The 26,800-nt window shown below is 41.1% G+C and overlaps 2 protein-coding genes and 1 long non-coding RNA gene across 15 annotated transcripts in view; 1 reads left to right on the forward strand and 2 right to left on the reverse strand.

Annotated features, from left to right (window-relative positions):
* The window catches only part of SPATA18 (spermatogenesis associated 18), a 44,961-nt gene extending 40,070 nt beyond the window's left edge, over positions 1-4,891 (reverse strand). For 3 of the 11 annotated variants that reach the window (XR_010114106.1, XR_010114104.1, XR_010114105.1), the window contains exon 1: positions 4,404-4,773. Coding sequence is in view for 5 of the 11 variants with exons in the window: in XM_055294747.2 (XP_055150722.1) it covers positions 4,404-4,490 (87 nt within the window). In the remaining 6 variants the exon portion in view is untranslated. Of the gene's footprint in view, positions 1-4,403 lie in introns of all 11 variants that reach the window. The other 8 variants (XR_008660442.2, XM_055294748.2, XM_055294745.2 and 5 more) reach the window with 5 other exon arrangements.
* Positions 4,892-4,935: 44 nt separating this feature from the next.
* The window catches only part of SGCB (sarcoglycan beta), a 29,984-nt gene continuing 8,119 nt past the window's right edge, over positions 4,936-26,800 (forward strand). The window contains exons 1-3 of one of the 3 annotated variants that reach the window (XM_055294755.2): positions 4,936-5,115; positions 22,342-22,551; positions 26,089-26,274. In XM_055294755.2, coding sequence (XP_055150730.1) covers positions 5,107-5,115; positions 22,342-22,551; positions 26,089-26,274 — 405 coding nt within the window. In that variant the 5' untranslated portion in view covers positions 4,936-5,106. Of the gene's footprint in view, positions 5,116-17,803; positions 17,908-22,341; positions 22,552-25,062; positions 25,233-26,088; positions 26,275-26,800 lie in introns of those variants that run through there. The other 2 variants (XM_055294754.2, XM_055294756.2) reach the window with 2 other exon arrangements.
* On the reverse strand, positions 9,258-11,314 carry LOC129491042 (uncharacterized). The gene is made up of 3 exons (XR_008660443.2): positions 11,121-11,314; positions 10,030-10,134; positions 9,258-9,477 (listed from the first exon to the last, which is right to left on the reverse strand). It is a non-coding gene; the product is annotated as an uncharacterized lncRNA (long non-coding RNA).

The raw sequence follows: 26,800 nt of genomic DNA on the forward strand, positions 1-26,800 counted from the left end.
TGCTAGGGACACAATGTCTCCTGCCCTGGAGGAATTTATAGTCTAAGACAAACACGAAAATAGATGCAAAAACACATGCTACTTACTAGAATAAAAATTGGTCCAGATTTCAGAGGTAAAACTCAAAAGAGAAGCTGGTAAGGGCCATGAAGTTTCAGGAAAGCCTTTGCTTCAGGAGCTTTGTGGGCTCCCACTCCTAGAAATTGATTTAATTGCTCTTGTATGGGGCCTGGTCATTGGAAACATAAAAGCTTTTTAGACAATTCCTATATGCAATGAAGATTGATAACCACAGCATTAGTGGGTAACAAAATCAATTTAGTGAGTCTTAAACAGCAAATAATACTAAAAAGAAAATAGAAAAACATACCACAATGAGTAAAGGTAAGAATTATTAGTGAAACTTGAGTTTTTAAATATAAGGGTTTATGTGTGCTATATTGTGAAGTAAAATGCATTGAGTCCTGTAGGTAAGTTTTAAAAACAATGTTCTAGGGGACAATACCTTGCCTGTGTTGAGAATCACTAGTATTGGCAATGAGAGCCATAAAAATGATGCCTCAAACAGCTGTATCAAAGTTGGATTGGAAGTGGGCATGAATGAAGGCAGGGAAATGAATAAGAACTTTCCATGTTGTATGGCACATGGATACATATGTAACAAACCTGCACATTGTGCACATGTACCCTAAAACCCTAAAGTATAATAAAAAAATAAAAAAATAAAAAAAAATAACATAATGCTAGCAAAACAGAGACTGCTACCAAGAATAATTATGTTGGCTTTAACCCCTAAAACAAAACATAATGTTATTGAAATTAGATGATTGCTGTTGACTTAATAGGAATAAATGTTTGGTTTTGCAAAAAAAAAAAAAAAAAAAAAAAAAAGAACTTTCCATGTTGTAAGTGTAGAACTGAAATAAGTAAACTTCAAACACATTCTAATGGCTTTGTGCAGATAGGAAAGCAAGGGTTAATAGAAAAGAATAAAATATTCAGGAATATAACCACCAACATTATTAACATAAAGACATGTTCTTTTAAAGCTACTAACCCCTGTGACACAGATATGGGCTAAGAGCCTCCTTTTGTTACCATGATTGCTGCAAAAATACTGCTAGTTCTGTTACAGGCAAAATTTTCTGGACTGCATGAAGCTACTGTTAAAATAGAGATCTTAAGACTAATATAACAGACTCTTTACAGCAATAAGATAAAGACCTAAGGTCATGCCAGGCAAGGATTAAGTCACATACCCCTACACATAAAGAATCAACCATGTTCTGATTGTCAAAAGTTTTTTTGTTTTTATCTAGTAGCTAAGCAAGCACTGGCCTCGAGATAAACAATGTTAAAACAATTGCAACTCACTGACCACCAGACTCTGACTAACTGATCCCCTCCTATGTTCCACAGTCCATAACTGCAACTTCGACTGGATAAGAGACTGATTTCAGTAACTTTCTCTTGATAAGAGACCATGGACCATAGGCTGGTTCTGGCGGGTCCACAGAGGCTGTACACTAAGTTCCTTCATGTCCCTGCCTCCACCTTTGATGTATAGGGCCTAATTGTAATACATTTAAATGTTAAGCTTCTACCCCAAAATGAATATAGGATGAACGTAACATGAATGTTTGCTTACTATGCTTGTGAGCGTTCCCCCTTCATGAATATTACCCGTTGAATATGTATACATGTGGCCAACCCGTTCATCATTAATTCCTGTCTTACCTTTCCTACTTCCAAGTGCCTGCCTCTGGTTTCAGCAGGGGCCTGCTTCCCAGCCTGCAGGTTGTTACCCTTTCTAAGAAATAAAGCTCTCCTAAGAAAGTAAGGATGTTACTGTCTCACTCAAATATCAACAGGTGAAAAGTTTTCCGGGCAGAGAAAACAGTGAGTGCAAAATGCCCTGAAGCAGAAGCATGTCTGCATCTCTAGAACTGTGCTGTCTGAGACAGTAGCCATGAGCTGCATGTGGCTATCTGAATTTCAATTGGACTTAAGTCAAATTAAAAATTCTGTTCTTCAGTGTGCACTTGCCACATTTCAAGTGCCCAATAGTCACCTTATTGGACAATGCAGATATAGAATCTGTCCATCATCATAGAAAGTTCTATTGGACAGCATTGCTCTAGGACGAGCAAGAAAGGTGGTACTGCTGGAGTGGGCTGAGCAAGGGAGAGAGTAACAGATAAGGTTAAAGAGCTTAAAGGAGCAAAATTGTGTAGGACTTTGAAGGTCATTGTAGGAGCTTTGGCTTCTTCTGACTGAAATAGGAAATTTGGAGTGTCTTGCAAAAAGAGTAACTTGATCTGACTTGACATTTAGAAGAGTCTCTTTGGGTTGTTATTTTTGTAATAATCCAGGTGAAAGATTATCAAGGATGGAGAAGGGTGGTAGCAGTGGGGGTGGTGAAAAGTGTTTAGATTCTGTATGAACTTTGAAGTTAGAACCAACAGATTATGATGGTGAAAATGGAGTGGAGCATATAATGATGAAGACTACTTAGAAAAATAAGACCTGTGGTTGGGGCATGGGAGAGGCTAAATTCCATTTTGGACAGATTTGACTTTGAGCATTTTGAGCATTTCAATAGCATTCACTATTAAGGATGTCCAACGGGCAGTCGGAGAAGTGAGAGCTCAGATGGGAACACATCCTATAGAAATAAGATTCAATAGCATAGTTGTAAGAGATGAAGCAGGAGTGGAGGGGGAAGAATACAGGTGTCAACATTCCAATGTGATAAAGATGCCTGCAAACTCAAGAGAAATGATGGAACCTGGGGAGTGGCCACAAGGTATGAAAAACACTGGTGGCTGTGAGTGCAGCCTCTACTGTAGAGAGATGAAGGGAACAGCTGGATGGAAATGGTTTTAGTGAGAGCAGAGAATGGGATGTTATCAAGACAGGAAAATGTAATAAACTAAGGCACTTCTCATCACTTACAGGGAGTTTCTAAAATAATTGTTTATTAGTTCCAGACAAATACTAGCGTTGTTTGTAATAAACATTGTGACAAACAACATGTTTTTTAAAATTCAGAGTTTAGTTAGGCCACTGGGCAAAAAAAGGGGTAAATACTGTATGCATGTTAGAATTTCTTATTCTCAACCTCCTGAAACTAAGTAGTAGGTACTTTTAAAATTAGTTGGGGGGAACCCAAGTCTTTTATGATAAAGAGGTCATTTTAACTTTCCAGAATTCTTAATGGAGAAGGAATGGTCAGCGCTGGTTCTTTAAAAGGGAGCAAAGAGACTGAACAGGAAGCACTAGAAAGGAAGGCTAAGGAGAAAGCTGTAGCTGCTCTTTGAGCTCCCCTCCACTTCACGAGCACTGGTTAAAGGGTAAATGGGGAAGCCTAAGGACCTCATAACAGGCAGGATCTCAGAAACAAGCTAATCTAGGCTCAAAAAATTAAAATCTGAACCGGAAATTTACATATCATCTAGACCAATCTCTGCTATTTCACAGATGAGGTACTAAGACCCAGAGAAGGAACATAATTTGACTCCGTCTTTCACCTAGTCCCATGCAGGGCCAAATGTAGAAACGGGGCGGGGGCGGGGGGTGCTAATTTCCGGCCCACAGTTCTTTTGCCTGACTGCTCCACTTATTATGTAAGAGGGGAATCCCTATTTAAGACGGACCGACCGAATGTAAAGCAAATTCAACACTCAGTTCTATTTGGGGGAAGGGGGGAATTATGCGGAGCCAGGGTGCGAGTAGGGATTAATGAGATTTGAAAAGTGCTCATGGGTTTGGTGACAGAATACTGGCTTCTCACAAATGCCTGGAAAAAGGCCTGAATCCGCCCTGGTGTTGGAACTGTGCCTCAATTGCCAGGCCCACAAGCACGCAAGTGAAACCCGCAACGTTAACAAGTGTCCGTTTCGCTGATTTCTGGGTAAATAACTCCTGGGTGTGTGTTTATACAAATCCATTCTGATACAAACCCTGGGCAGGAGAGGGTTGTAGTAAAAAATAATTCGGGATTGGGGAAGCGGGCAGTGTGGATTGCGCTGGCACGGGGGACGGGACAAAGAGTTGCCGGCATGCCCAGACCAGCCGCGGACCGCAGGGCTTCCCTATTGCTAGGTCGCCGGCGTCCTTAGTTACCACTGACTGGAAGCACTCTCCAGTCTCTGCAGTCCAGTGCTGCGCTCCGCAGGCCGCGCCACTCGCGCGCCGCCTCCCGAAGCTCGGAGACAAGGGCACGTACACACATGTCCTTCCTTCCCCAGAGATCCCGGTCGAAAGCTGAAATCCTGGTTAGGAATCACAACCGCGGAGGCTTTGCAAAGTGGCCACCAACTCCAGCCCTAAGAAATCCCCGACGAGGGCTGTGCTGGAACCTATGGGAGGGCGAGCCCCAGGGGTTTTTCACCCAGACTCACGTTGTACTCCTTCAGCCAGCAGTCTAGCTTTTCCTGCAACGTTCGTAAAGCTTCGTTTGAGACCAGTCTTTTCAGGTTTTCCGCCATCGCTCACTATTCCGTTCGGCCCTGCGCTGCGTGATGGAGACTTGGGGGGACCTGGCGGTGGCGTCCGCAGGACCGTGGGGTGATATGGCGGGAAGGGTGTTCTCTTCTGGGCGGCTCAGAGGGCAGCAGGTGTTTCCATCCTCCCCCTCGGGTCGGACCTGGCCGGGTTCGGGAAGCCGGGGGGTAGGTGCCCTGGGCCGCAGCCGCCGCGCCTCATCTGCCGCCCCGCGAGGTCTCCTGGCTCCCCAGCAGCCGCCTGAGCCCGGCCATAAATACTCTGGCGATTATTAAACAAACCTTGACGTGGACGGGTTGGCTGCCAGGGACGCGCGCGGCCTGCGTCGTGGCAACGCCCGCGCCGCCCCGCCCTGGATGACAGCCGCGCGCCCCAGGGGTGGACTGAGACGCGCCGCCGCGCGGGCTGGAGGGCAGCAGGGCGTCTAGAGCACTCCTCCCGGTTCGGGGTTCTGGGTGCCCACTCGCGTCCAGAAAAGCAGAAGTTAAGTCTCTATAGAAGTCTGGGGCTAGGCTCTCAGGAGATCACCTCTTTGGCCCCTTTATTCTTTCGCCTTTCATTCCTTTAATTCTTAATTCCTTTAATTCTTCATTTACCTGTATGAAACTTGTAAGTAAAATTTCAGTACTTCCTACTTCTAGCTTTTGCTTTGTTCCTTGACCCACTGGGTGGGTACGCAAGTCAATAGAGTTTAGCTCCAGGATGTTCACAAATTAAAGTTAATCCCTCAGGTTTGGATAAGATTTGGCAGTATATATTTAAGTATTTTTTTTTTTAGAGTCACTGAGCACTCTAAAGCTTCATTTAATTCTGAATTCTCTAATTGGGACTTTCTTGATCTAGTTTGGCACTATTTCAAAAGTGTGTATTCTGCTACAGAAATAGGTTCAACTACTTAGGAAACCATTTCGACCATCTTTAAGCGCTTTCGAAGCAAGCTCTTTTATATAGCATCAAAAACTGTGCTGATTGTAAATCATTCCTATCCATTCATTAAAACAGCGGTGGGGAGCAGAGCCTCAGCTGGTTAGCTAGCTAGTTTAACTTAGTTTCATCTCTGTAGGTACTTGAAAACCTGTGAACACTGCATATATTCAAGTATTGTAAAATCAAGAATTTTCACCACCTCTCATTTTTTATTTCTCTTCATTACAGTGGCTTTACTATCTGCTAATGAAAATGAAAGGCTCAGTTTTGGAGCCTGTGTTCCTACTATTTTCTGTAGACCACAAAATAAGGACTATAGGGGTATAACATGTTATTTGATTGGAGTAGAATAATAATTTCTAATGTTAAAAATACTCACTCAACAAAACAACTAAATATTCATTAAACAACTTCATATATATGTGTGTATATATATATATATAATGAATTGAGAAAAACTTCAAATTTCTCAATTTGGACCTAATAATTACATATTTCTACAGGCATTTGGAATCTTCGAACAGTCCCATTTACTTATTAATAAAAAAGCATATTGGAACATTTATGTCAGATAAATTAGAGGTAAAGGATTTTTCCTTGCTCTGAGCACCTTAATTAGCCTGTAATCCTTGGTTTCATCATCTGTAAAAGGAAAATAATTCTCTCATAGGATTATTATGAAACTTAGTAAGATAATTCAAGTATTTAGTACAATGCTTGGCATATGCAGTAGCAATTGCTCTAGTAATTGCTGTTTATTAAATATAAACTAATACTGACCTACATTTGCTATTATTAGGAATGTAGATTAGTTTTAGTTTATATTTAAAAAAGAAAACTAGTTGTAAACAATCTAAACCTCCAACAATAGGGTAATGGTTGAGCAAATAATTCAATGAAATGTTGCACAATAAAAATCTTGTTGTTGTAGAATATATACTATCTAGAAATTTTCACTATAACGAAAAAGGCAGAACACTAAATTGTATATACTGTGTTAAATTACACAATGTGAACCCAAGGTATAACGGTGGGTTATTTTAATTGCTCTTTTATATTTTTCTGATTTTTTCAAGTTTCTACCATGAACATGAATTGTTTCTATGAAAACTTATTCAGAAAAAAGTTACCCCAAACAGTTACTAATATGGTTTGGCTGAGTCTTTGCCAAAATCTCATCTTGGATTCCTACCTGTTGTGGGAGGGGTCCAGTGAGAGGTAATTGAATCATAGAGTCAGGTCTTTCCTGTACTATTCTCATGATAGTGAGTAAGTCTCACAGGATCTGGTGGTTTTGAAAAAGGGAATTTTCCCTGCACAAGCTCGCTGCCACTGCCACCCGTATAAGATGTGACTTGCTCCTCCTCACCTCCCACCATGATTGTGAGGCCTCCCCAGCCATGTGGAACTGTAAGTACATTAAACCTTTTTCTTTTGTAAATTGCCCAGTCTCAGCAGCTTGTAAACCAACTAATACAGTAAATTCTTACAGGGATTGGGGCGCCACTGAAAATATATCCAAAAATGTGGAAGCATTTTCGGAACTGAGTAACTTTTTGGAACTGAGTAACAGGCAGAGGTTGGAACAGTTTGGAGGACTCCGAAGAAGACAGGAAAATGTAGGAAAGTTTCGAACTCCCTAGAGTCTTGTCAAATGGCTTTGACCAAAATGCTGATAATGATATAGACAATGAAATCCAGGCTGAGGTGGATGGAAATGAGGAACTTGTTGGGAACTAGAGCAAAGGTGACTCTTTTTACGTTTTAGCAAAGAGACTGGCAGCATTTTGCCCCTGACCTAGAGATTTGTGGAACTTTGAACTTGAGAGAGATGATTTAGGTTATCTGGCAGAAGAAATTTCTAAGTAGCAAAGCATTCAAGAGGTGACTTGGGTGCTGTTAAAGGCATTCCATTTTGAAAGGGAAGCAGAGCATAAAAGTTCAGAAAATTTGCAGCCTGACAATGCAATAGAAAAGAAAATCCCATTTTCAGACGAGGAATTCAAGAGGGCTACAGAAATTTGCATAAGTAACAAGGAGCCAAATGTTAATTCCCAAGACAATGGGGAAAATGTCTCCAGGGCATGTCTCCAGGGCAGCCTAAGGACTTGATGCCCTGTGTCCCAGCCACTCCAGCCATGGCTGAAAGGGGCCAATGTAGAGCTCTGGCCATGGCTTCAGAGAGTGCAAGCCTCAAGCCTTGGGAGCTTTCATGTGGTATTGAGCCTGCAAGTACACAGAAGTCAAGAGTTGAGGTTTGGGAACCTCTGCCTAGATTTCAGAAGATGTATGGAAACACCTAGATGCCCAGGCAAAAGTTTGCTGCAGGGGTGGGCCATCATGGAGAACCTCTGCTAGGGCAGTGCAGAAGGTTAATGTGGGGTGTGAACCCCCACAAGGAGTCCCTACTGGGGTGCTGCCTAGTGGAGCTGTGAGAAGCCTCTGTCCTCCAGACCCTAGAATGGTAGATCCACAGAAAGCTTGTACTGTGTGCCTGCAAAAGCCGCAGACACTCAACACTGGCTTGTAAAGGCAGCCCAGAGGAAGGCTGTCCCCTGCAAAGCCACAGGGGCAGAGCTGCCCAAGACCATGGGAACCCACCTCTTGCATCAGCATGACCTGGATGTCAGACGTGGGCTCAAAGGAGATCATTTTGGAGCTTTCAGATTTGACTGGCCAGGTGCGGTAACACATGCCTGTAATCCCAGCACTTTGGGAGGCCGAGGCGGGTGGGTCACCGAGGTCAGGAGTTCGAAACCAGCCTGGCCAACATGGCAAAACCCTGTCTCTACTTGAGCGTGGTGGTGGGTGCCTGTAATCCCAGCTACTCGGGAGGCTGAGGCAGGAGAATCACTTGAACCTGGGAGATGGAGGTTGCAGTGAGCTGAGATCACACCACTGCATTCCAGCCTGGGTGACAGAGCAAGACTCTGTCACAAAAAAAAAAAAAAAAAAAAAAGTTAAAAAAATAAAAAAATTTGACTATCCACTGGATTTCAGACTTGCATGGGGCCTGTAGCCCCTTTGTTTTGGCCAATTTCTCCCATTTGGAATGGCTGTATTTACCCAATGCCTGTACCCCCATTGTATCTAGGAAGTAACTAACTTGCTTTTGATTTTATTTTTTATTTTTATTATACTTTAAGTTCTAGGGTACATGTGCACAACGTGTAACTTGCTTTTGATTTTAAAGGCTCATAGGTGGAAGGGACTTGCCTTCTCTAGGATGAGACTTTGGACTTTGGACTGTGGACTTTTGAGTTAATGCTGAAATGAGTTAAGACTTTGGGGGACCGTTGGGAAGGCATGATTGCTTTTGAAATGTGAGAACATGAGATTTGGGAGGTGTCAGGGGCAGAATGATATGGTTTGGCTGTGTTCCCACCCAAATCTCATCTTGAATTTCCACGTGTTGTGGGAGGGACCCGGTGGGAGGTAATTGAACCATGGAGGCAGGTCTTTCTCATGCTGTTCTCCTGATAGTGAGTAAGTCTCCCAAGATCTGGTGGTTTTTAAAAAAGGAGAGTTTTCCTGCATAAGCTCTCTCTGCCTGCTGCCATCCACGTAAGATGTGACTTGCTTCTCCTTGCCTTCTGCCAGGATTGTGAGGCATCCCTAGCCATGTGGAACTGTAAGTCTATTAAACCTCTTTCTTTTTTAAATGCCTAGTCTTGGGTATGTCTTTATCAGCAGCATGAAAATGGACTAATACAGTTACCTCCAAATTTTACAACCCTCAGAAAGAAAAATGTTGACTAAAATACCAATATTTAAGCAGCTCCCTCAAAACAGAACACACTTTGACTAAATGTCCTTGTTGCTCATTTAATAATTAGACTTACAGCGTCTTAGGATAGAATGGATCTTCGAAATCACCTTAGCATATGCTACGTGATATTTATCTCTACATATGCCCCAGCGCCACAATTAGGTTCAAGACCTTTAAGGCCTGCAGTCATTTCATGTACATCTTGGCTTCCCTAGAATTCAAGAGATGTGTATAGCAGGAACTTGTATTTATGATAAGAAGCATTGGTCTTCCTTCTGAAGATCAAAATAAAGGAAATGTTTCACATGTTTATTCGTTATTTACCCTCCCTACCCTAGTACTTCCAAAAAAGTATCTGAGATGGCTTATAGTAAGACATTTGAAAATACTGTCAGATTGGTAATATTTTTTAGAGGAAAAAGCAAATATGCCTAAAATGTATGCCCATGTACTAACAGCCTCATTTTATATTTCTTTCTGGGCTTAGTGGAAGCCAAAGCAGAAAGGAAAATGAGTTTTATGATAATGATTGATGTTTAAAGTACACATACTAGCTCTTTCAATGAAAACACATTTTATTGGTACCAATCTAAAATGTGTTTGCTCATTTCCAAAGGGTATTGGACAACCTAGATGAAAGATCTCTTAATACATCTTTTTAAAAAATATGTAGAAAAAATCTTGATATTATTGTTTTGTGAAACCACCTTTGATCAACGCTGAAGGAGTAGTGCTAGAACAGCTCATCAAAGAGCAGGCCAAGTAATTGACACCCCATTTTTAGTTCTCAGGTGATGTTATTTGATACAAGCTTAGAACCTGCATACCTGTTGGAATAAGTGGACGTCTTCGTAAGTGCCCTTAATGATGGTCCCCTCTGCAGAGCTTTTGATGGGTGCTAAATAGCAATCAATTTAAGAGGGAGCAAAAGCCTGGAGTGCAAATAGTTTATATTGCTGATTAAAGAGTCCATGTATTTTAAATTATAAGCATGTAGTCAATATGGCTGAGATTCTATTTTAAAAGTTGATAAGCCTTGGCCGGGAGTGGTGGCTCACGCCTATAATCTTAGCACTTTGGGAGGGCAAGACAGGCAGATTACTTGAGGCCGGGAGTTTGAAACCAGCCTGGCCAACATGGCAAAACCCTGTCTCTACTAAAAATGTAAAAATTAGGTGGTGCACATCTGTAGTCCCAGTTACTCGGGAGGCTGAGGCATGAGAATCACTTGAACCCAGGAGGCGGAAGTTGCAGTAAGCCAAGATGGCGCCACTGCACTGTCTTGGGTGACAGAGCGAGGAGACACTGTCTCAAATCAGTAAATAAATAAAAGTTGGTGAGCCTTGTTTTTTTCACATATGACAGAAAATACCAGATAAGTAATGATTCTCTTTGGGGAATATTCTGATGCTCAAATTTTGTCCTAATTTGATTATTTTAGGACATTACCAATTAAGTAATTTTGGGAGAAGTTGAAAGAACAGCAAATGCAAAACATGAACACTGTTGCTTTATCTCACACTCTGCCAATTAGTGAATTCTTATGACTTTATATAAATCTTTAATCACTCGGAGACATTTTTTTCATCTATAAAATGACTAATATGGAATAGATGAGCTCCCAGATCCCCTGCAGTTCTGACAGTCTTTAATACTGTTTTACCACACTGATTAGGTTCAAGATTGAGCAAATCTTGATCTTTGTTTCAATTTTTGGTTCACAGTTTACTTTAGGTCAAGCGTTGATTTTGAGCGCATTAGCCAATCACCAAAAGTTGGGCACCCTTTTTTAGTAAAATTTATTCTGCCAGCTTGCTAGAATAACTACTATTTCTAACCTCCAGTCAAGGAAGTTCTCTATAGTTGCACTTTTAACAAATTTAAACCCAGCTTAAAATGATAAACTTTTCCTAATTACCTCAACCCCTCAGAGCTCATCACTTTCTTCTTTATGCTTTCTCTAACTTTTGGACATGTTAATATTCTTGCAATTATCATGCTATATTATATTTATTTGCTTCCGATATAAGCTTTTGAGCTTCATGAAGAAAAGGAGAGAGGCTTATTTAGCTTCATATCCTCATCACAGCAACTGGCACATAAGAAAGAAGAAACGAGTTGGGGGCCAGGAGGAGGAAGGGAGGAAGGAAAAGGAAACAGATTGGAAAGGAAAGGATGTGATTGGCTGCTTTGTATCTGATGTCATAATCTACTGAGATAGAAGGCAATTTTAACAGCCAATTGGTGGTTCTTACGGTGTCATAATTCTACTACCTAACCAGGAGTGATTTGTTCTAGAAAGGGTAATGTGTCAAGAATCTAGATGGAATAGGTTTGTTGTTTGTTTTTGAGATGGGGTTTCACTCTTGTCACCCAGGCTGGGGTGCAATGGCATCATCTTGGCTCACCTCAACCTCCACCTCTTGGGTTCAAGTGATTCTCCTGCTTCAGCCTCCCGAGTAGCTGGGATTACAGGCATGCACCACCACGCCCGGCTAATTTTATATTTTTAGTAGAAACGGGGTTTCTCCATGTTGGTCAGGCTGGTCTCAAACTCATGACCTCAGGTAATACACCCACCTCAGCCTCCCAAAGTGCTGGGATTACAGGCGTGAGCCACCGTGACCGGCCTTGGAATAGATTTTAATTTTTTCTACCCTGGATTTTTGCCTATATCAGTCAGCTTGAAAGATTTTTAATTGGGTATTTTAAGAAGCCAACAAAAGATGAGCTGAATCCACTGCCTGAAGTGAGAGCTGAAGTGAGAGCTATGTATATTTAGTTCACAGTACACCAAACATAAATATATGCAATAAATTACAGGGGATTATATTACATAGTAGGATTTTCATCTTAATTTCAAGTCTTCCTCACTAAGGACAGTTGCTAACCCTTAGCCAGGGGGCTGATAAGAACAACCTGTGTTTGGCTTGGATGCTCTTTTAAGCACTCCTCATCCTGTCCTGGCTGAGCCACAGTATTCTTGTCCTTCTGCTATCTGTGTTTGGATCTTGTGTCTTTGGATCAGGGCCTGTATTACTATTTGAAGAAAATCTTTTAGTCTTTGCTGATCCACTTGCATAAAGTTGCCTTTAAATGCAATGTTTATCCAAGGTATTGCTTAGGCCCTTTGTGCTCAGAGGCACTTTGTTCTTGTAGGTAGCAAAACACTTCTTTGTCCACTTAAGTGTTTTCTAACCTGAGTGTTCTGTGTTCTCCTTTCAGGAGTTCCGTTTTGTCCTTTTCTCTGCCACATTAAGGGAAAATATTTTCTAAAAAACACCCATTGGAGAACAAATGAATTTACTGGGAACTGAGCAGGAGGCAGGTTCCCCACTGACAGAAGCAAGAATGCTGTTTCCTGTGTCAAACCAAGGAGCACTACCCACTCAGAGCAGCAGTTCAGAATTTTTTTGTACAATTATTTCATGTGCACTATTGATTAAACTATAAAAACAAGAGGAAATTTTAAATATATCACAAGTGTATCACCTTAGCACCTAAATAAACTATAGAACATTTGCAACAAATACAGATTAGAAGGAGAAAAAACCCAGGGTAGATGTAGTGTGATTTTGGAGAGCGGCAAAATATTTTTCCTATCGCAACCCAGGTTTCCATCATAGGTTTTTCAGAAAAGAAGGCGTCCTCACCCTCCATCTTTTCAGCTCTGCTAGCTAAATGCAATGGCAAGGTCATGGTTCTGTGAAAATCCCCAGAGGAGTAAGCTCAGGACATACCAAGCTATTGCAGAGACACAGTGGGTACGGTCTACCTTGCAAGATGTCCTTAAGCACATCAGGAGAGGGATATGGGATAGCACAAGATAGTCCCTAGGATGTGTGATGTTGAAATAGATCCTTTTCAGCACTTTTAATAAACATTTACTGGATTTCTAGTGTGACACAACCATCTGCCTTAAGCATGGGCAGGATTAAGCTCAGTCTCTGTTCCCTAGAATCTCATAATCTATTCAAGAGAGAGAAAAGTCAACCGTAGTTCAATGTGATCAGTTAGAGTAGATAAACGTTCTGCGGAAACAATGACTCCTCCTTTGCCTCCTTTCCCATCTTCTGAAAAAGGATCAGGGAAAGTCATAGAAAGATGATGTTTAGACCCTGTTTTGGAAGGATGCAGAGACGTTCACCAGGAAGAGAAGAGCAACTTGAAACAGGAAGAATCATAGCAAAGAGGCATGAAATTGAATGGAGGGGCAGAAAATGACAAATAGTAGTCCAGTGTGACTACAGAGTAGTCAGGGAATCAGTGACAAGACTGCAAAGATAGTCCTGGTTTCAACTATGATGGGTCTTATATATTAGGCTAAAGGAATTGATCTTTATTTCATAGGCAGTGCGGAGGCAGCAAAGGGCTGTAAACTGAAAAACCGTACGATTGGGTCTCTTTTATATCACATTGGAGGTCACAGAGGTTAAGTATGGAAGGGGCAGAACTGGACCCTTGAAGCACTTAGAAGACACAGAGATGAGGGTTAGTCTAGTGGCCTTCTCTGGGGTATGGTATAGTGAGCATTAGATACCGATGTCAGAGATACTTAGATGCTAGTAATATTTTTTACTCAATAGAAAAAATTAATTTAATATTCATCAGTTATTAAGTATGTATTATATATACTTGGCTCTTAATGTGTTCAGGACTTACAGCAATGTGGAAAATAATAACACATTACCTCTGCTTTGTAAGGAACTCAGTCTAATCAGAAGCAAACTGTATATGCATGAAAAGTAAAGTAACAAGATACTGCACTAAGTATCAAATGGGTGTCACAGCAAATTAGTGCAATAATAGTTAAAAGGAAACAGCAATAAGGACTGGCTGTGATTGTCAGGAGGAGGTAGGACTGAGGTTGATTCTGAAAAAATGGGAAGAATCTGGAGAGGCATGAAATCACAGATAAGTAAAACAGATGGACAAATAAATAACTCTCAGGATAGTGTGATGTGACAACAGCAGCATGCTTGGGGATCACAGAGAGGTGCACACAAATCAGAAATGTATGATTGGGAGAAGGTTTAAGAAAGGCTTTTCAGAAAAGATATCCCTTGATCTCAGTTTTCGTGGACAAGTAGAGAAGCCAGATTAAAAGGAGAAAGAGCCACATATGCAAAGGAACAGAGCCATTAAGAACTTGATGAGTTCGGGCAAGTAGATGGGGGCTGCAAATATTGCGCACGGATAAAGGGATAGATTACTTTGTCTCTGATTCCCTGACTCTTCTGTAGCCACGCTGGATGTGTTTGTGGGACAGGCGGGAAACAAGGCTAAAAAGGGGCAGAAGGACCAAAAGGTTCTAACCTTTTGGTGAAGGACCTTACGTACTAATATAAGGAACTTAAATTTTATCATGAAAGGTATTGGAGTATGGTAAGCTTGAGGGTGAGGAGTGACATGATCAGATTTGTATTTTATTAAGATCATTCTAGAAATAGTATAGAACTACTTTGAGATGTCTGACTAGATGGTGATATCATTCACTAAGGGAACATAGGAGGACCAGATTGGGAAGAAAGGTTTTGAGTTCAAATTTTTCATGTGTTGAACTTGAAGTGTGTATTTGTAACACACAAACTTGGTGGCTTTAAACAACAGAAATTTGTTGTCTTACAGTTTCATAGGTTAGAAGTAAGAAATCAGAGCCTTCTGGAGGCTCTAAGGGTATATCTGCTCCATCCCTCTTTCTTAGCTTCTGGTAGCGGTTGGCAATTATTGGTATTCCTTGCCTAGTAGAGTGATCACTCCAATCTCTGCTTCTATGTTCATATCATCTTTGTGTATGTTGCCATCCTGTCCTCTTATAAGGATAAGGGCTCATCCTAAATTGAGAGTGATCTCAAGATCCTTAATAACATCTGTCTTAGTCCATTTGGGCTGCTATAACAGAATATGGACTAGGTGGCTTATAAACAACAGAGCTTTATTTCTCACAGTTTTGGAGGTTGGGACGTCCAAGATCAACATGCTTAGAGATTGTGTCTGCTGAAGGCCTGTTTCCTGATTCATAGATGTCACTGTGTCCTCACATGGTGGAAGGAACAAACCAATTCTCTTGGATCTATTTTATAAAGGCACTAATCCTGTTCAAGAGAACTAATCATGAATCGTGACAGCTAATCACCTATCACTTCCTTCTATGATGTGAATGTGTCCCCAAAAATTCACGTTTGGAAATTTAATCTCCAATGCAACAGCATTGGGAGGTGTTGCCTTTTGAGAGCTGTTTAGGTCATGGGGGCTTGGCATTCCTCCCCTCAGGATGACAAGGTGTTCAAGGTAACATCCTGGAAACAGAGACCAGATCCTCATCAGACAACTGAACCTGCTTGGACTTCTCAGCCTCCAGGACTGTGAGAAAATAAATATTTGTGCTTTATAAATTACTCACTCTCAGATGGTCTGTTATAGAAGCACAAAATGGACTAAGTCAGCTTCTAAAGGCCCTACCTCCTAATATCATCACACTGGGGGCTAAGATTTCCACATGTGAAATATTCAGAGGAGACACAAACATTCATTCTATAACAATCTGCAAAGAATCTGTTACAAAGTAACACCACATTCACAGATACTGGAGGTTAGGACTTGGATATGCCTTTTTGCAGGGCACTATTCAAACCACTGCAAAGTGAACAAAGGTATAAGTGCCTTCAAAATCTGACTCATACTCCAGCCCTGGGGACCTCTGTTTTGTGCTTCCAAATGCTAATATCATGCAACAGTCAAAAGAAAGAGCAAAATTAAAGGCTGTGATGTATGGCAGAAAGAGCAAAGACTAGTCAGATGGACCTAGATTCAATACTGGCTCTTTAGGAGTTGAAAAGATGGTCAGCCATTTAACCTCTACAAGCCTTGATTTCTTCATTTGTAAAAGAGGCATTGCCAGGCACAGAGTTGACTTTAAATGTCATTATTTCAGGGGAAAAAAAGCTGACGATAGTACATTTGAAAATAACCCACGTTAAAGTGTGGTCATGTGAGTGAATTCGATCTCTTTAAAAGAGAATAGAAATTGGTATTAAGAATAGTGGGATGTCCTGTCAGAGATGGACATCAGCGATGAGGAAAGAATCCAAGAGAAGGTGATATTCAGACAGCCAAAGGTGCATTTGGTTTCAGGAAAATTGGCTACCAGATATCTCACCACCTAAGTGGGAGGGAGGTTGGCAAAATCAAGTCAGGGCTTAGAAATTGGGATACTGGGCAGATTTCTAAGATATCTATTAAGTTTAATTACTGTGCTAGACATTGGAGATTAAACGATGAGTAAGACACCTACCTTCCAGATAGAACACACCATCTTTTGAATGAAATCAGCAGATAGACAAGATAAAAATATAATGCAATCTGAAGTGCTAGAAAAGACTAGGCACAGAGTTAAGGAACAGATCTGTGGGAGCCTCTGAAGCCTTTAGAGAAAATATGACGTTTGAATAGATTCTTGAAGGATGAATAAGAGTGTGCATGCGAGGGAAGAACTTTCCCAGCAGAGAGAAAAATGCAAAGCTTAGGAATTAAGAACTAGAAGATAGGAACTCAGAATCAGTTAAAGGCCCAGTTGTGCAAACTGATCAATGAGACCACAGGGAGAATATTAACACAGAGCCTTACTGCTGACTCCTGCATCATTGGGCTTTAACTTAGAATTTTCCTGCCTAAAATGCATGTTTGTCCCACAGACTCAGAGAGGAGTGAGTCTAGAGATATGAGTCAAGTGGTTCCAGCACTTGGGAAAAAAGAAATGCAGAGAGACTGATGACCAGCTTGATACTGACTCCTACTGAATTAGACAGTACTAGGGCCCAAAGGCGCTTATTAGAAGTGATTCAGCTACATGAGGAACAGTTGCTATTGACTTCACTGCATTTTTTTTTTCAGCTAAAATAATTATTGGATTATATCTACAACAGGGAACAATGAATGTCTACTCAAGTAACTCGTACATCTGAGTGGCTTCCCGGTGTTCAGTAAATGTCCGTTCAATTAGGTTCCCAAGGATATACATGGTAACACTATCTCCAACACCAAATGAAAAATCCATCCCCGGTATCGCAGGATAAAAACATCAGACTTCATAGGCCTCCAAAGTCAAGCAGCCCGAAGGATTCAACGTCCTCCTTGAGGACTCTCAGTCTTCAAGACTCCAGCCACCTAAGTTACCACGTGTTCACTTCTGCCCACGCAGTCACCACGCCAGTCCGCGTCCACTTGTGGTCTCGATATCGGCCCCTCCCACCCTAGCCAAGGAGACCTTGGTCCGAGACACAAAGAGAGCGTCACAGCTCGGGATGGCACCGACCTTTCAGCGATGGGGAACAAAGGGGGAGGGGAGAAGCGTCCTCGGTTTTTGAGGGTGCCCTTTCTGAGGAATCTGCAGGCGGCCCGAGGTGGCGCGGAATCCCCATAGGCCCCTTCTGGCCTCTGTGCAATACAACGAGCCCCAGGCCACGGTCCTAGGTGCAGGGGCCACGGCAGAGCCTGAGCGCGCAGGGCTGGGATGCGGGTCGTCAGAGATGCGGGCTGGGGAGGGGAGGGTGTGAGCAGCGGGTCCCCCTAGTCCCCGCCAGGGCGCAAGCGCAGGCGCGCGGGGTGCGGTCGCGGAGGGGCGGGCACGGCCGGGCGGGGAGCGCGGCGGCGGCGGGCGCGGGAAGATGGCGGCGGCGGCGGCGGCGGCGGCGGCTGCTGAGCAGGTCTGTGAGCACCGCCGCGGCCGCGGGCTGGAGGAGCGGGGAGGCCGGGTCCTGCCGGCTAGACCCGCGGGAGCGCTGGCCGGGGGTGCGGGGCGCGCGGGCCGTAGGGTCTGGGTTCGGCGGGGCCGATCGGGGCGGGGCGGGAGGAGCTGTCCCACGCCGAGGATGCTGGCACAAGCTGGGGACCAGGAGCCAGGGGCGGCCTCGGCCCGGCCTGGCCTGGCTGACCCTCGGAGGGGGTGAGGAGGGGTCTCCGTCCAGAGAGCCCGGGAGGCGGTCGAGCCAGCCTGGAAGCCTGCGCTGGGACGTGCCAGGGACGTACCCCGTTCAGCCGCCAGCAGAGATTTGGATAAAAATAACCACAGCCCCAGGGAGAAGGCGCCCCTTACACTTGCCAAGAAACGGGTCAGCTGTTGCCCGTTGCCCGGGTGTCAGCTTGTCATCTTTTTTTTTCTTTCTGCCATCTCCAATATGCAGACATCCCAGATTTCCCCTCCCGCTTTGGTTTTTGAAGATTTAGTCACCAGTCTAAAACTGTCTCCTGTTCACTTTTAAAAATGATTTATCCAAGATTTCCTGACCTGCATTGTAAACTTGTAACTTAGAGTGGTTTAAAAGGTTCCTCATCCCCCCAAAATCTAGTTATACGTATGCATACATGTACATGCATATGTGTGTGTGTATTAATATATACATACACGTAATCGCCAGGTGATTTATTATAATACAAATAATTGTCAGTAACTTTCCCCCTTACCTAACTTACTTTTCCTTTGAACAATTATAGTAGTTTATCTTGAAAAAGTCTCATTCTAAAACATTGTTGAAAAAAATGAGTCAAGTTTTGACCTTTGGAACGATTTTCTTAGATAATTAACTTTTTAGAGACCTATTAGATATATGTCACTGGAGGGCTCATTCTGAAGATAAAAGACGTAAAATCTGCCTTCAAGGAGCTTAAAGTCATACAGCCAAATACATGCAGAAAAATCAGCTAAAGACAATAGGCAGGCTGCAGATTTGTAACAGTAAAATAAAACGTAGAGAAATGAGTGAAACTGAAAGGAGACAAAACTTCTTGGAGTTGTTGGGATTTAAATTGTGCCTTGGCTTTCCTCATTTCCCGCCTAAGTTATCAGCTTCTGTTTCACATGATTCTTTTTCCATCTGGTTCTGTTTTTGCTTTACACATAAGTAGGGCAGTCTGATCCATTACTCAGTCTCCAAATTTACGCATTACGTCTCCAGCCCTGAACTTAACTGAATTTTCCATAGTCATCTCAAACTCAAAAATGTTCAAAACTGGACTCTGTCGTACTTACTATTAAAAAGGCTACAACCATCCATTCACTTGTTTAACCTAGCCAGAAACTTAGGACCAACGCCAGTTTAAGGGAGCTGAGAAGGACCTGCACTTGGTTTAATGTTCTCGTGTCCTGGGCTTGAGATTTAAACAGTGAGCCCCACATTTTCGTTTCTGCCTGGGCCCCACAAATTATATAGCCAGTCCTATTTGAGAATCATCTTCGACCCCTTTGTGCCACACTCATATCCAAACAATCACGAGATCCTGACAGTTCTACCTCTTGACACCTTTCCCCAGACTTCAGCTTCAAAGTCAAACCTCAGTCAGTACCTCATTGGGACTCTTAGAGAAACCTGCTGTTGATATCTTCATCTCTAGGCTCTTCAGTTCCAGTTCATCTCTTTTTGGAGTGATTTTGCTACAGTGCAAATCTGATTGTATAGGAAACCTATTTTAACTCTTCAGTAGTTCCCCTTTGCCTTCAGGATAAAGTCCATTGTTCTTGTCATGGTATTTATGTTGCTTACTGGCCTCTAAGCACATCTCTCACTGTATTTCTTGCTTCATCCCTACACCTATCCTTCTCACCATCCACATAAAGTGACCAAAATTAGTTCTCCCAGAGATGGTTGCCTCTCAAAGTCTCCATGCTTCTTCCTCTGCCTAGAATGACTTTCTCAGCTCTTTTGCCTGGTTAGCTCCTGTCCATCCTTCAAGAGTTAACTCAACCTTCAGCTTTTCTTAGAAACTTTCCCTGATGCCCTTGCTTGCTAGGTGGAGATGCGTTCCTCTTCTGTACCCTTTCCGTATTGTATGCATTGCTCCACTACAGCACTTGCCATGCTGCGTGAACTGTTAGTGACCTTGTCTGTTTACCTGACTGGCCTGTAATTAAGCTCCTTAAGGGTGGACACTATGTTCATCCTGGTAGCTTGGAGCACCTGGCTTACAGTAACTATTCATTAAATGTTAAATGCATCAAGATGAAGACAGTAATGTGCATGGTTTGGCAGAGAAGAGTAAAGACTACATCTCAGGAGGGATGAATTTTGTCCTTTCTCTCTTTTATGTGGACCTATATTTAAACTTTGGCTAACACTTTTAAGTTGCCCATCTGTTAGGGCTGTCAGAAGCCTGAGGTTCTTTTTTGGAACCTGACTACAAATTCAGTTAAGTCTTCTCTTAAAGTATCTTCTTAATCTCTCCTTTTTCATCCCACTTTAGTTTGGGTCCTCTTACCTCAATCCTCCATTATTACAACATCCCCAGCAGCCTACTTACTGGTACTGCTCTTTCTTCTCTCTCCTACAAATGCCCACACATTTAACATTCTGAATTTGTGCTCAGAAACCTCCAGTGACTCCCAGTTAAATAGAACATAAAGACTAGCATTTGTACCCTGCTGTCCAAGAACCTTCACAACCTGGCCCTACTTTTCCAACTTTCTCTTCCCAGCCTTGCCATATCTGACCCATCTACTTCTCCCCATTTCCCTAACAACTCCAGGTCATCCTGTCTCTCCTCCCTTTGAACTCTGCAGCATGTATTGCCTAGACTATTGATTTTGGCATCTGAACATACAGAGTGCTTTATTGCATTGTTAACTATTTTATGTTAACATGTACACAAATCATATCCGTTGATACATAGAGGATAAGGACCCTTTCCTATAGTTCTTTTGTATTCCTATCTATGGAATTAGTGTTTAAGCATAAAGTGCTTAATACATGTGTATTCAACAACTGAATTTTCTCAGAGCTCTAAGAAATAAGTAGGACAGTATCCATTTCTGCCCATTTCTTTTGTGCTCTTGATATTCAAGATTATTACCCAAAATGTCATTCAACCATAGTCTAGGTCAGAGGTTCTCAAATCATTTTGGTCTCAGGTTCTCTTTACACTCTTAAAAAAGAGAGGATTCCAAAGAGCTTTGATTTATGTGGATTATATTCATTGATATTTACTATAGGAGAAGTTAAAACGGAGAAATTTTTAAAGTACAGAGCTATCAAGCATACATTCCATTGAGTGATGATGCCATCACATTGGTCATGTAGCCTTTACATTCATGGGCCTAGGAGAGTAAAAACAGCAAACAGTATTTCAGTGTTATTTCGAAAATACAGCCCCCCAAAGGGTTCGTGGAACCCTCCCAGGACTCCCCACCCTGCATTTGAAAACTACTGATCTAGGGTAATGTGAGCTCTAGTCAGTGAAATAATAAGTAACAAACTGTGTCAGCCTTTCCAGTCTTATTTTCATATAAATGAAAATATATACCGTTGTCCCTCAATATCTATGGGGAATTGGTCTCAGGACCCCCAAAGGATAGCCAAATCCATTGATGCTCAAGTCCCTTACATAAAGTGGTGTAGTTTTTGCATGTAACCTCTGCATATCCTCCTGTATACTTTAAATCCATCTGCAGATTACTTACAACACTGAACACAATGTAAACACTATGTAAATAGTTGTTTCACTGTATTGTTTAGGGAATAATGACAAGAAAAAAGTCTGTAATGTTCAGTTCAGTACAAATGCAACCATTCACTTTTTTTTTTTTTTTGAGACGGAGTCTTGCTCTGTCGCCCAGGCTGGAGTGCAGTGGTGCGATCTTGGCTCACTGCAACCTCCGCCCCTCCAGGTTTAAGCAATTCTCTGCCTCAGCTTCCGGAGTAGCTGGGATTACAGGTGCGTGCCACCATGCCCGGCTAATTTTTTTGTGTTTTTAGTAGAGACGGGGTTTCACCATCTTGGCCAGGCTGGTCTTGAACTCCTGACCTCGTGATCCACCCATGTCAGCCTCCCAAAGTGTTGGGATTACAGGCATGAGCCACCGCGCCTGGCCCCAAATATTTTTGATCACAAGCTGTATGCTTTGACAGTGGGACTGTTGAAAGCAGAGAGGAAAAATATCAGATAGTGACCTTGAAATTTCTTCTATACTCTCCTTCTAAGCACAGTTATGCCCTTACTTAGAACTGCAACTCAATGTGACTTGCAGTTTATTCATGGAAAATGTGTCAGTAACCAATTCAGCTTGCTATAGGTATGAATTTGCACCTAATAGTTAAAGGCACCAAAACGAGAGGGTATAGCTGTTCCATTATGTTGTATTTAATTTTTAGCAAAGTTCCAATGGTCCTGTAAAGAAGTCCATGCGTGAGAAGGCTGTTGAGAGAAGGAATGTCAATAAAGAGCACAACAGTAACTTTAAAGCTGGATACATTCCGATTGATGAAGATCGTCTCCACAAAACAGGGTTGAGAGGAAGAAAGGGCAATTTAGCCATCTGTGTGATTATCCTCTTGTTTATCCTGGCTGTCATCAATTTAATTGTGAGTATATTGTAAGAATACTCATTTTAATTGCCATGGGGAATTTTTTATCTGCTTTATAGTGAAATCATAGACTTTATTTTCTCCTTTTCTATACATGTCTTGTCTCTTATTGAATTTTAATGAATACTTTATACAAAAACTAGTGTGCTAATATTTTCGTATATTAATTTCATTTACAAAAAAAATGTGCATGGGTTTATCCCGTTAATGGACTCAATTTTTAGCAAGGGTAGAATTGTGAGGCTCCCAGCTAGCTCAATCAGTAGACCATGAGACTTTTAAGAAGGATAGGATCAACTCAATAGAAGAGAACTTTGCCAAGATGATTTTATTGCTTTCACATCTCCCTAAAAATATAATCCTTTCTGTTTTCATTTAACTTTTCATACATTTAATGTTGCCTCTTCAGCTGGATTTTAAAATTTTAAACCCTTTGATGGCATTAAAGATTATATTTTATAGTCCTAACTTCCTGTTGTCAAAGGATGCAAGAATCTGGTAGGCTGATTCACACTGAAGTACTGAGGACCTGATAGGATGCCTTTTCCAAAGATATTTGCTTTTTTAATGAAGAAATCCTTTGAATCTGAAGTTGTGACTATCTGGGGGTTAAATTTGAAACTCTCTGGCATGTGCATGTACAGATATTTTCAGAGGGAATGATTACTGGTATACTTAAGACTGATCATGAACATAGTCTGCAGCAGTTTTAAAGTGATTCTTTTGGTGTTATTTTCTACTTCTAATGCATGCAAGGCAGTCTTTTTGTATTTATGTATGTCCAAAGCACTTCTAATTCTTCACTCAAATCAGAAAGACCTCTTCCTACATATTTCATATTAGATATATAAATTTTTAGTAGGAGCAGAAATTCTGAATGGATTTTATTTTATAAATATATTTTATCAGAGACTTCTGGTCAAGATGGCAGCATAAAGACATTTTTATGTTCTTCTCTAAAGAGCTCATTCCAAAGTAACAATGTCAAGAAACAGAAATATCTTTGAAGAAAGTGGGAAGCAACTGAAATCCTAAACCATAATAAATGACGACACAAAGTAGGAGGAACAATGGCAGATAACTTATCAGAGAGGAGAATCTGCTTGTTGGGGAGGGGATGTTGGTGGAAGTACCTTGTAGAACCCTAAAAAGCCTTGGGAATTAGAAGTTCCGGTACCTTGAAAAGCAGAAGTGAGGCAAGAACTGAAAACAGAGAAGTCATTTGAAAATCTGTATAAGAAGCAGTGAGATCCCTAGGCCTCCTCTCCCTTCCATCCAGCAGTTAGACAGCTACCCCTCCTAATGTCATACAAAACTAGTGTGTCTCTGGACACACTGGACCAGAGAGGATTCTATCTGCCTGAGGATACTGGAGGGTAGGGGTTGGGTTTCCATACTGAAACAGGAAAGTCTCGGTCCTGAGACTCCCTTTCCCACGCTCTCTTTTCCTCATCCTCCACCTCCAGCTCCCTGGCAGCCAGGCAAGAGACAGAAGAGCCTTCTCTGGGATTCCTGATGCATGTAGAAGAAAGATCTGAAGATACTGTCATTTGGCAAGTCCCGGTGAAAAAGCCATCTAATTTCCCTCTTGTGACACCTGTCAGTCACAAGCCCTATCCCTCAAAGAATTTTCTATGAATTCATCACTAAGTATGAATACTGAGCCAGGAATCAATAGGCTTTTGAGGAAAGTGCCAAGAATTGAAAAATGATAGAGATGAAAACACCTAAATCGTGGAAAAAGTAGAAACTCATGGAATAGAGAAAATGCCACAAAAACTACCAAAAAAAAAACCTGAATTCAGTATTTTCAGAGAAATAAGAATATACTGCATCAATGAAACAAGAATAACATGCCATTTGAAAGGCGCAAGCCAGGCACAGTGGCTCATGCCTGATAAAGTGAGACCCTGTCTCTACCAAAAAAAAAAAAAAGTTAAAAGGAACAATTAAGAACTCATAGATATGTGCACACGCACACACACACACACACACACACGTGAATGGGTGGGTGGGTAGATGGCTAGGTAGATAGATAGATAGATACACAGATAGATAGATAGACAGATAGAAGATATTAGAAGATAAAAAAAACTTTTCCAGAAATTTCAACAAAATTAATCAACTCAGGAGCTCTAACATGCTATTAATAGGAGTTTCAGAAAGAGCACAGAAAACACTGGGGGGGAAATGATCAAATACATAAATCAAGAAAATTTCCTAGAACAGATTGAAAACTACCATACTCGGTCCAGCGTAATGCATAAAAAGACACAACAAGGCCATTATTATGAAATTTAAGAAAACCAGTAATAAAGAAAAGATTCTAATATCTTCCAGAGGGGGCAAAAAAACAGGTTGTGTATAAAGAATACAAAATCAGAATGGAATAGGACCTCCCAAAAGCAGCATTGGGACCTGGAAGGCAATAAAGCAATGGCTTTCAAAATTCAGAAAGAAAATAATTTTCCATCTAGAATCGTATACTTAGCCAGTCTAGCAATCAAATGTGAAGCATTATAAAGACATATTTTTGCCATGCACGCTTTCCAAAACATTTTACTTCTCATACATTGCTTAGAAGCCACTGGCGGATGTGCTCTACCAAAAGAAAGATGAGGATACAGGAAACTGGATGTCTATCACAAGAGAAAGAGAAAAGGAAGTTCAGCATGAAAGTAAGGGAAAGTTTATGATTACAGCTGTGCAGGGGGCCCATACAGACCAGTCCAGCCCACACAGACCAAACCAGAAAGATAGAGGTTCCAGAAAGATTTCCCGAGAGAGAAAAATAGAACTAATACATTATCTGAGAGGCTCAGACCTACAGAAAATTGTATTGAGAGATTTTACAGAAATATTGGAGGATTTGAGATTAGATTTTTAAAGAAACTAAGGAAAACAAAGTATTAAACTCTGAGAGACAAGATACAGGAAAGAAACTGCCATTATAGGACATATTTGATTTGGTGATGAACAATATTTACATGGTTGTAATACTGAAAATAATGACCTTGGATTAATTAAAACTTGAGATTAGAGCTGGAAAAGAAAAGAGATATAAATGAGCTAAATTTCTCGTCTGCTAAAATAGAAAATTAATAGATAAAACCTAAATTATGATAAATGAAGAAATAACATGTTTAGAAGAAATATTTGTTAGATATTTTAGAAATATGTTTAGAAGAAATACATATATTTAGAAATAAAGAGATAAATTCTAGATGAAATAACTAAATTTGTTGAAAGTGATTGTTCCTGGGAATGAGATGTAGAGAGGGTAGAAAAAATAAGAAACTATTCTTTTTAAATTATAGACCTTTAGCACATTTTGACTTGTAGCTATTTGCATGTAATACCTTAATAAAAATAAAATTCGTTTTGTTTATAAGTGGAAAATTAATTGATATATTTACCTCACTGATTAAACATTTTAGGAGGTCTTTAACATTTTGGTGATAATATTTTCTATTTGTTTTCCAATTACATTAAATGTATGTGGCCTACCAACAGTGGACTTGTGTTCTTTTTCAGATAACACTTGTTATTTGGGCCGTGATTCGCATTGGACCAAATGGCTGTGATAGTATGGAGTTTCATGAAAGTGGCCTGCTTCGATTTAAGCAAGTATCTGACATGGGAGTGATCCATCCTCTTTATAAAAGCACAGTAGGAGGAAGGCAAAATGAAAATTTGGTCATCACTGGCAACAACCAGCCTGTAAGTTGTCACATTAACTGAAAGAAATGCGAACAGGAGAGGGGCATTAGAGAAAAATACTTTGCAAAAACCTGGAGTTGATTATTGGAAAGAGATATTTTCCCTTAGAAAAATTAGTATATTTATAATATATCTATAAATGTATGAATATAGTGAATACAGTTTAAAACATCCATAAATATTAATATTTAATAATACTATTGCTTTTATAATCTGTTAAAATTAGATGATTTCTTAATATTTGAGAGTTTGTTCAATGGTAGCATTTTCTATGACAGATGTAATTAGTATGTGAATACATAGGTTACTCTTTTCTCCTCCATATGAGGAAGCATTAAGAAAGCACTTTCCCAGGTGAGAATACTCTGTAGTTTTGGGGGCTCTGGAAGAGAATATGCCAATCTAGTCAGTGGCATCCCATGCCAAGAGTTGAAAACATAGTTTTCAACTGAATAAAACCTCAAGGAGGTATTCTTACCACCACCTGCCTATCTTAGGCCTTGGGCCATGTTCCTCCATGACTCAT

The sequence above is a fragment of the Symphalangus syndactylus genome, chromosome 10 (genome assembly GCF_028878055.3).
Source record: "Symphalangus syndactylus isolate Jambi chromosome 10, NHGRI_mSymSyn1-v2.1_pri, whole genome shotgun sequence".
NCBI classification, from domain to species: domain Eukaryota; kingdom Metazoa; phylum Chordata; class Mammalia; order Primates; family Hylobatidae; genus Symphalangus; species Symphalangus syndactylus.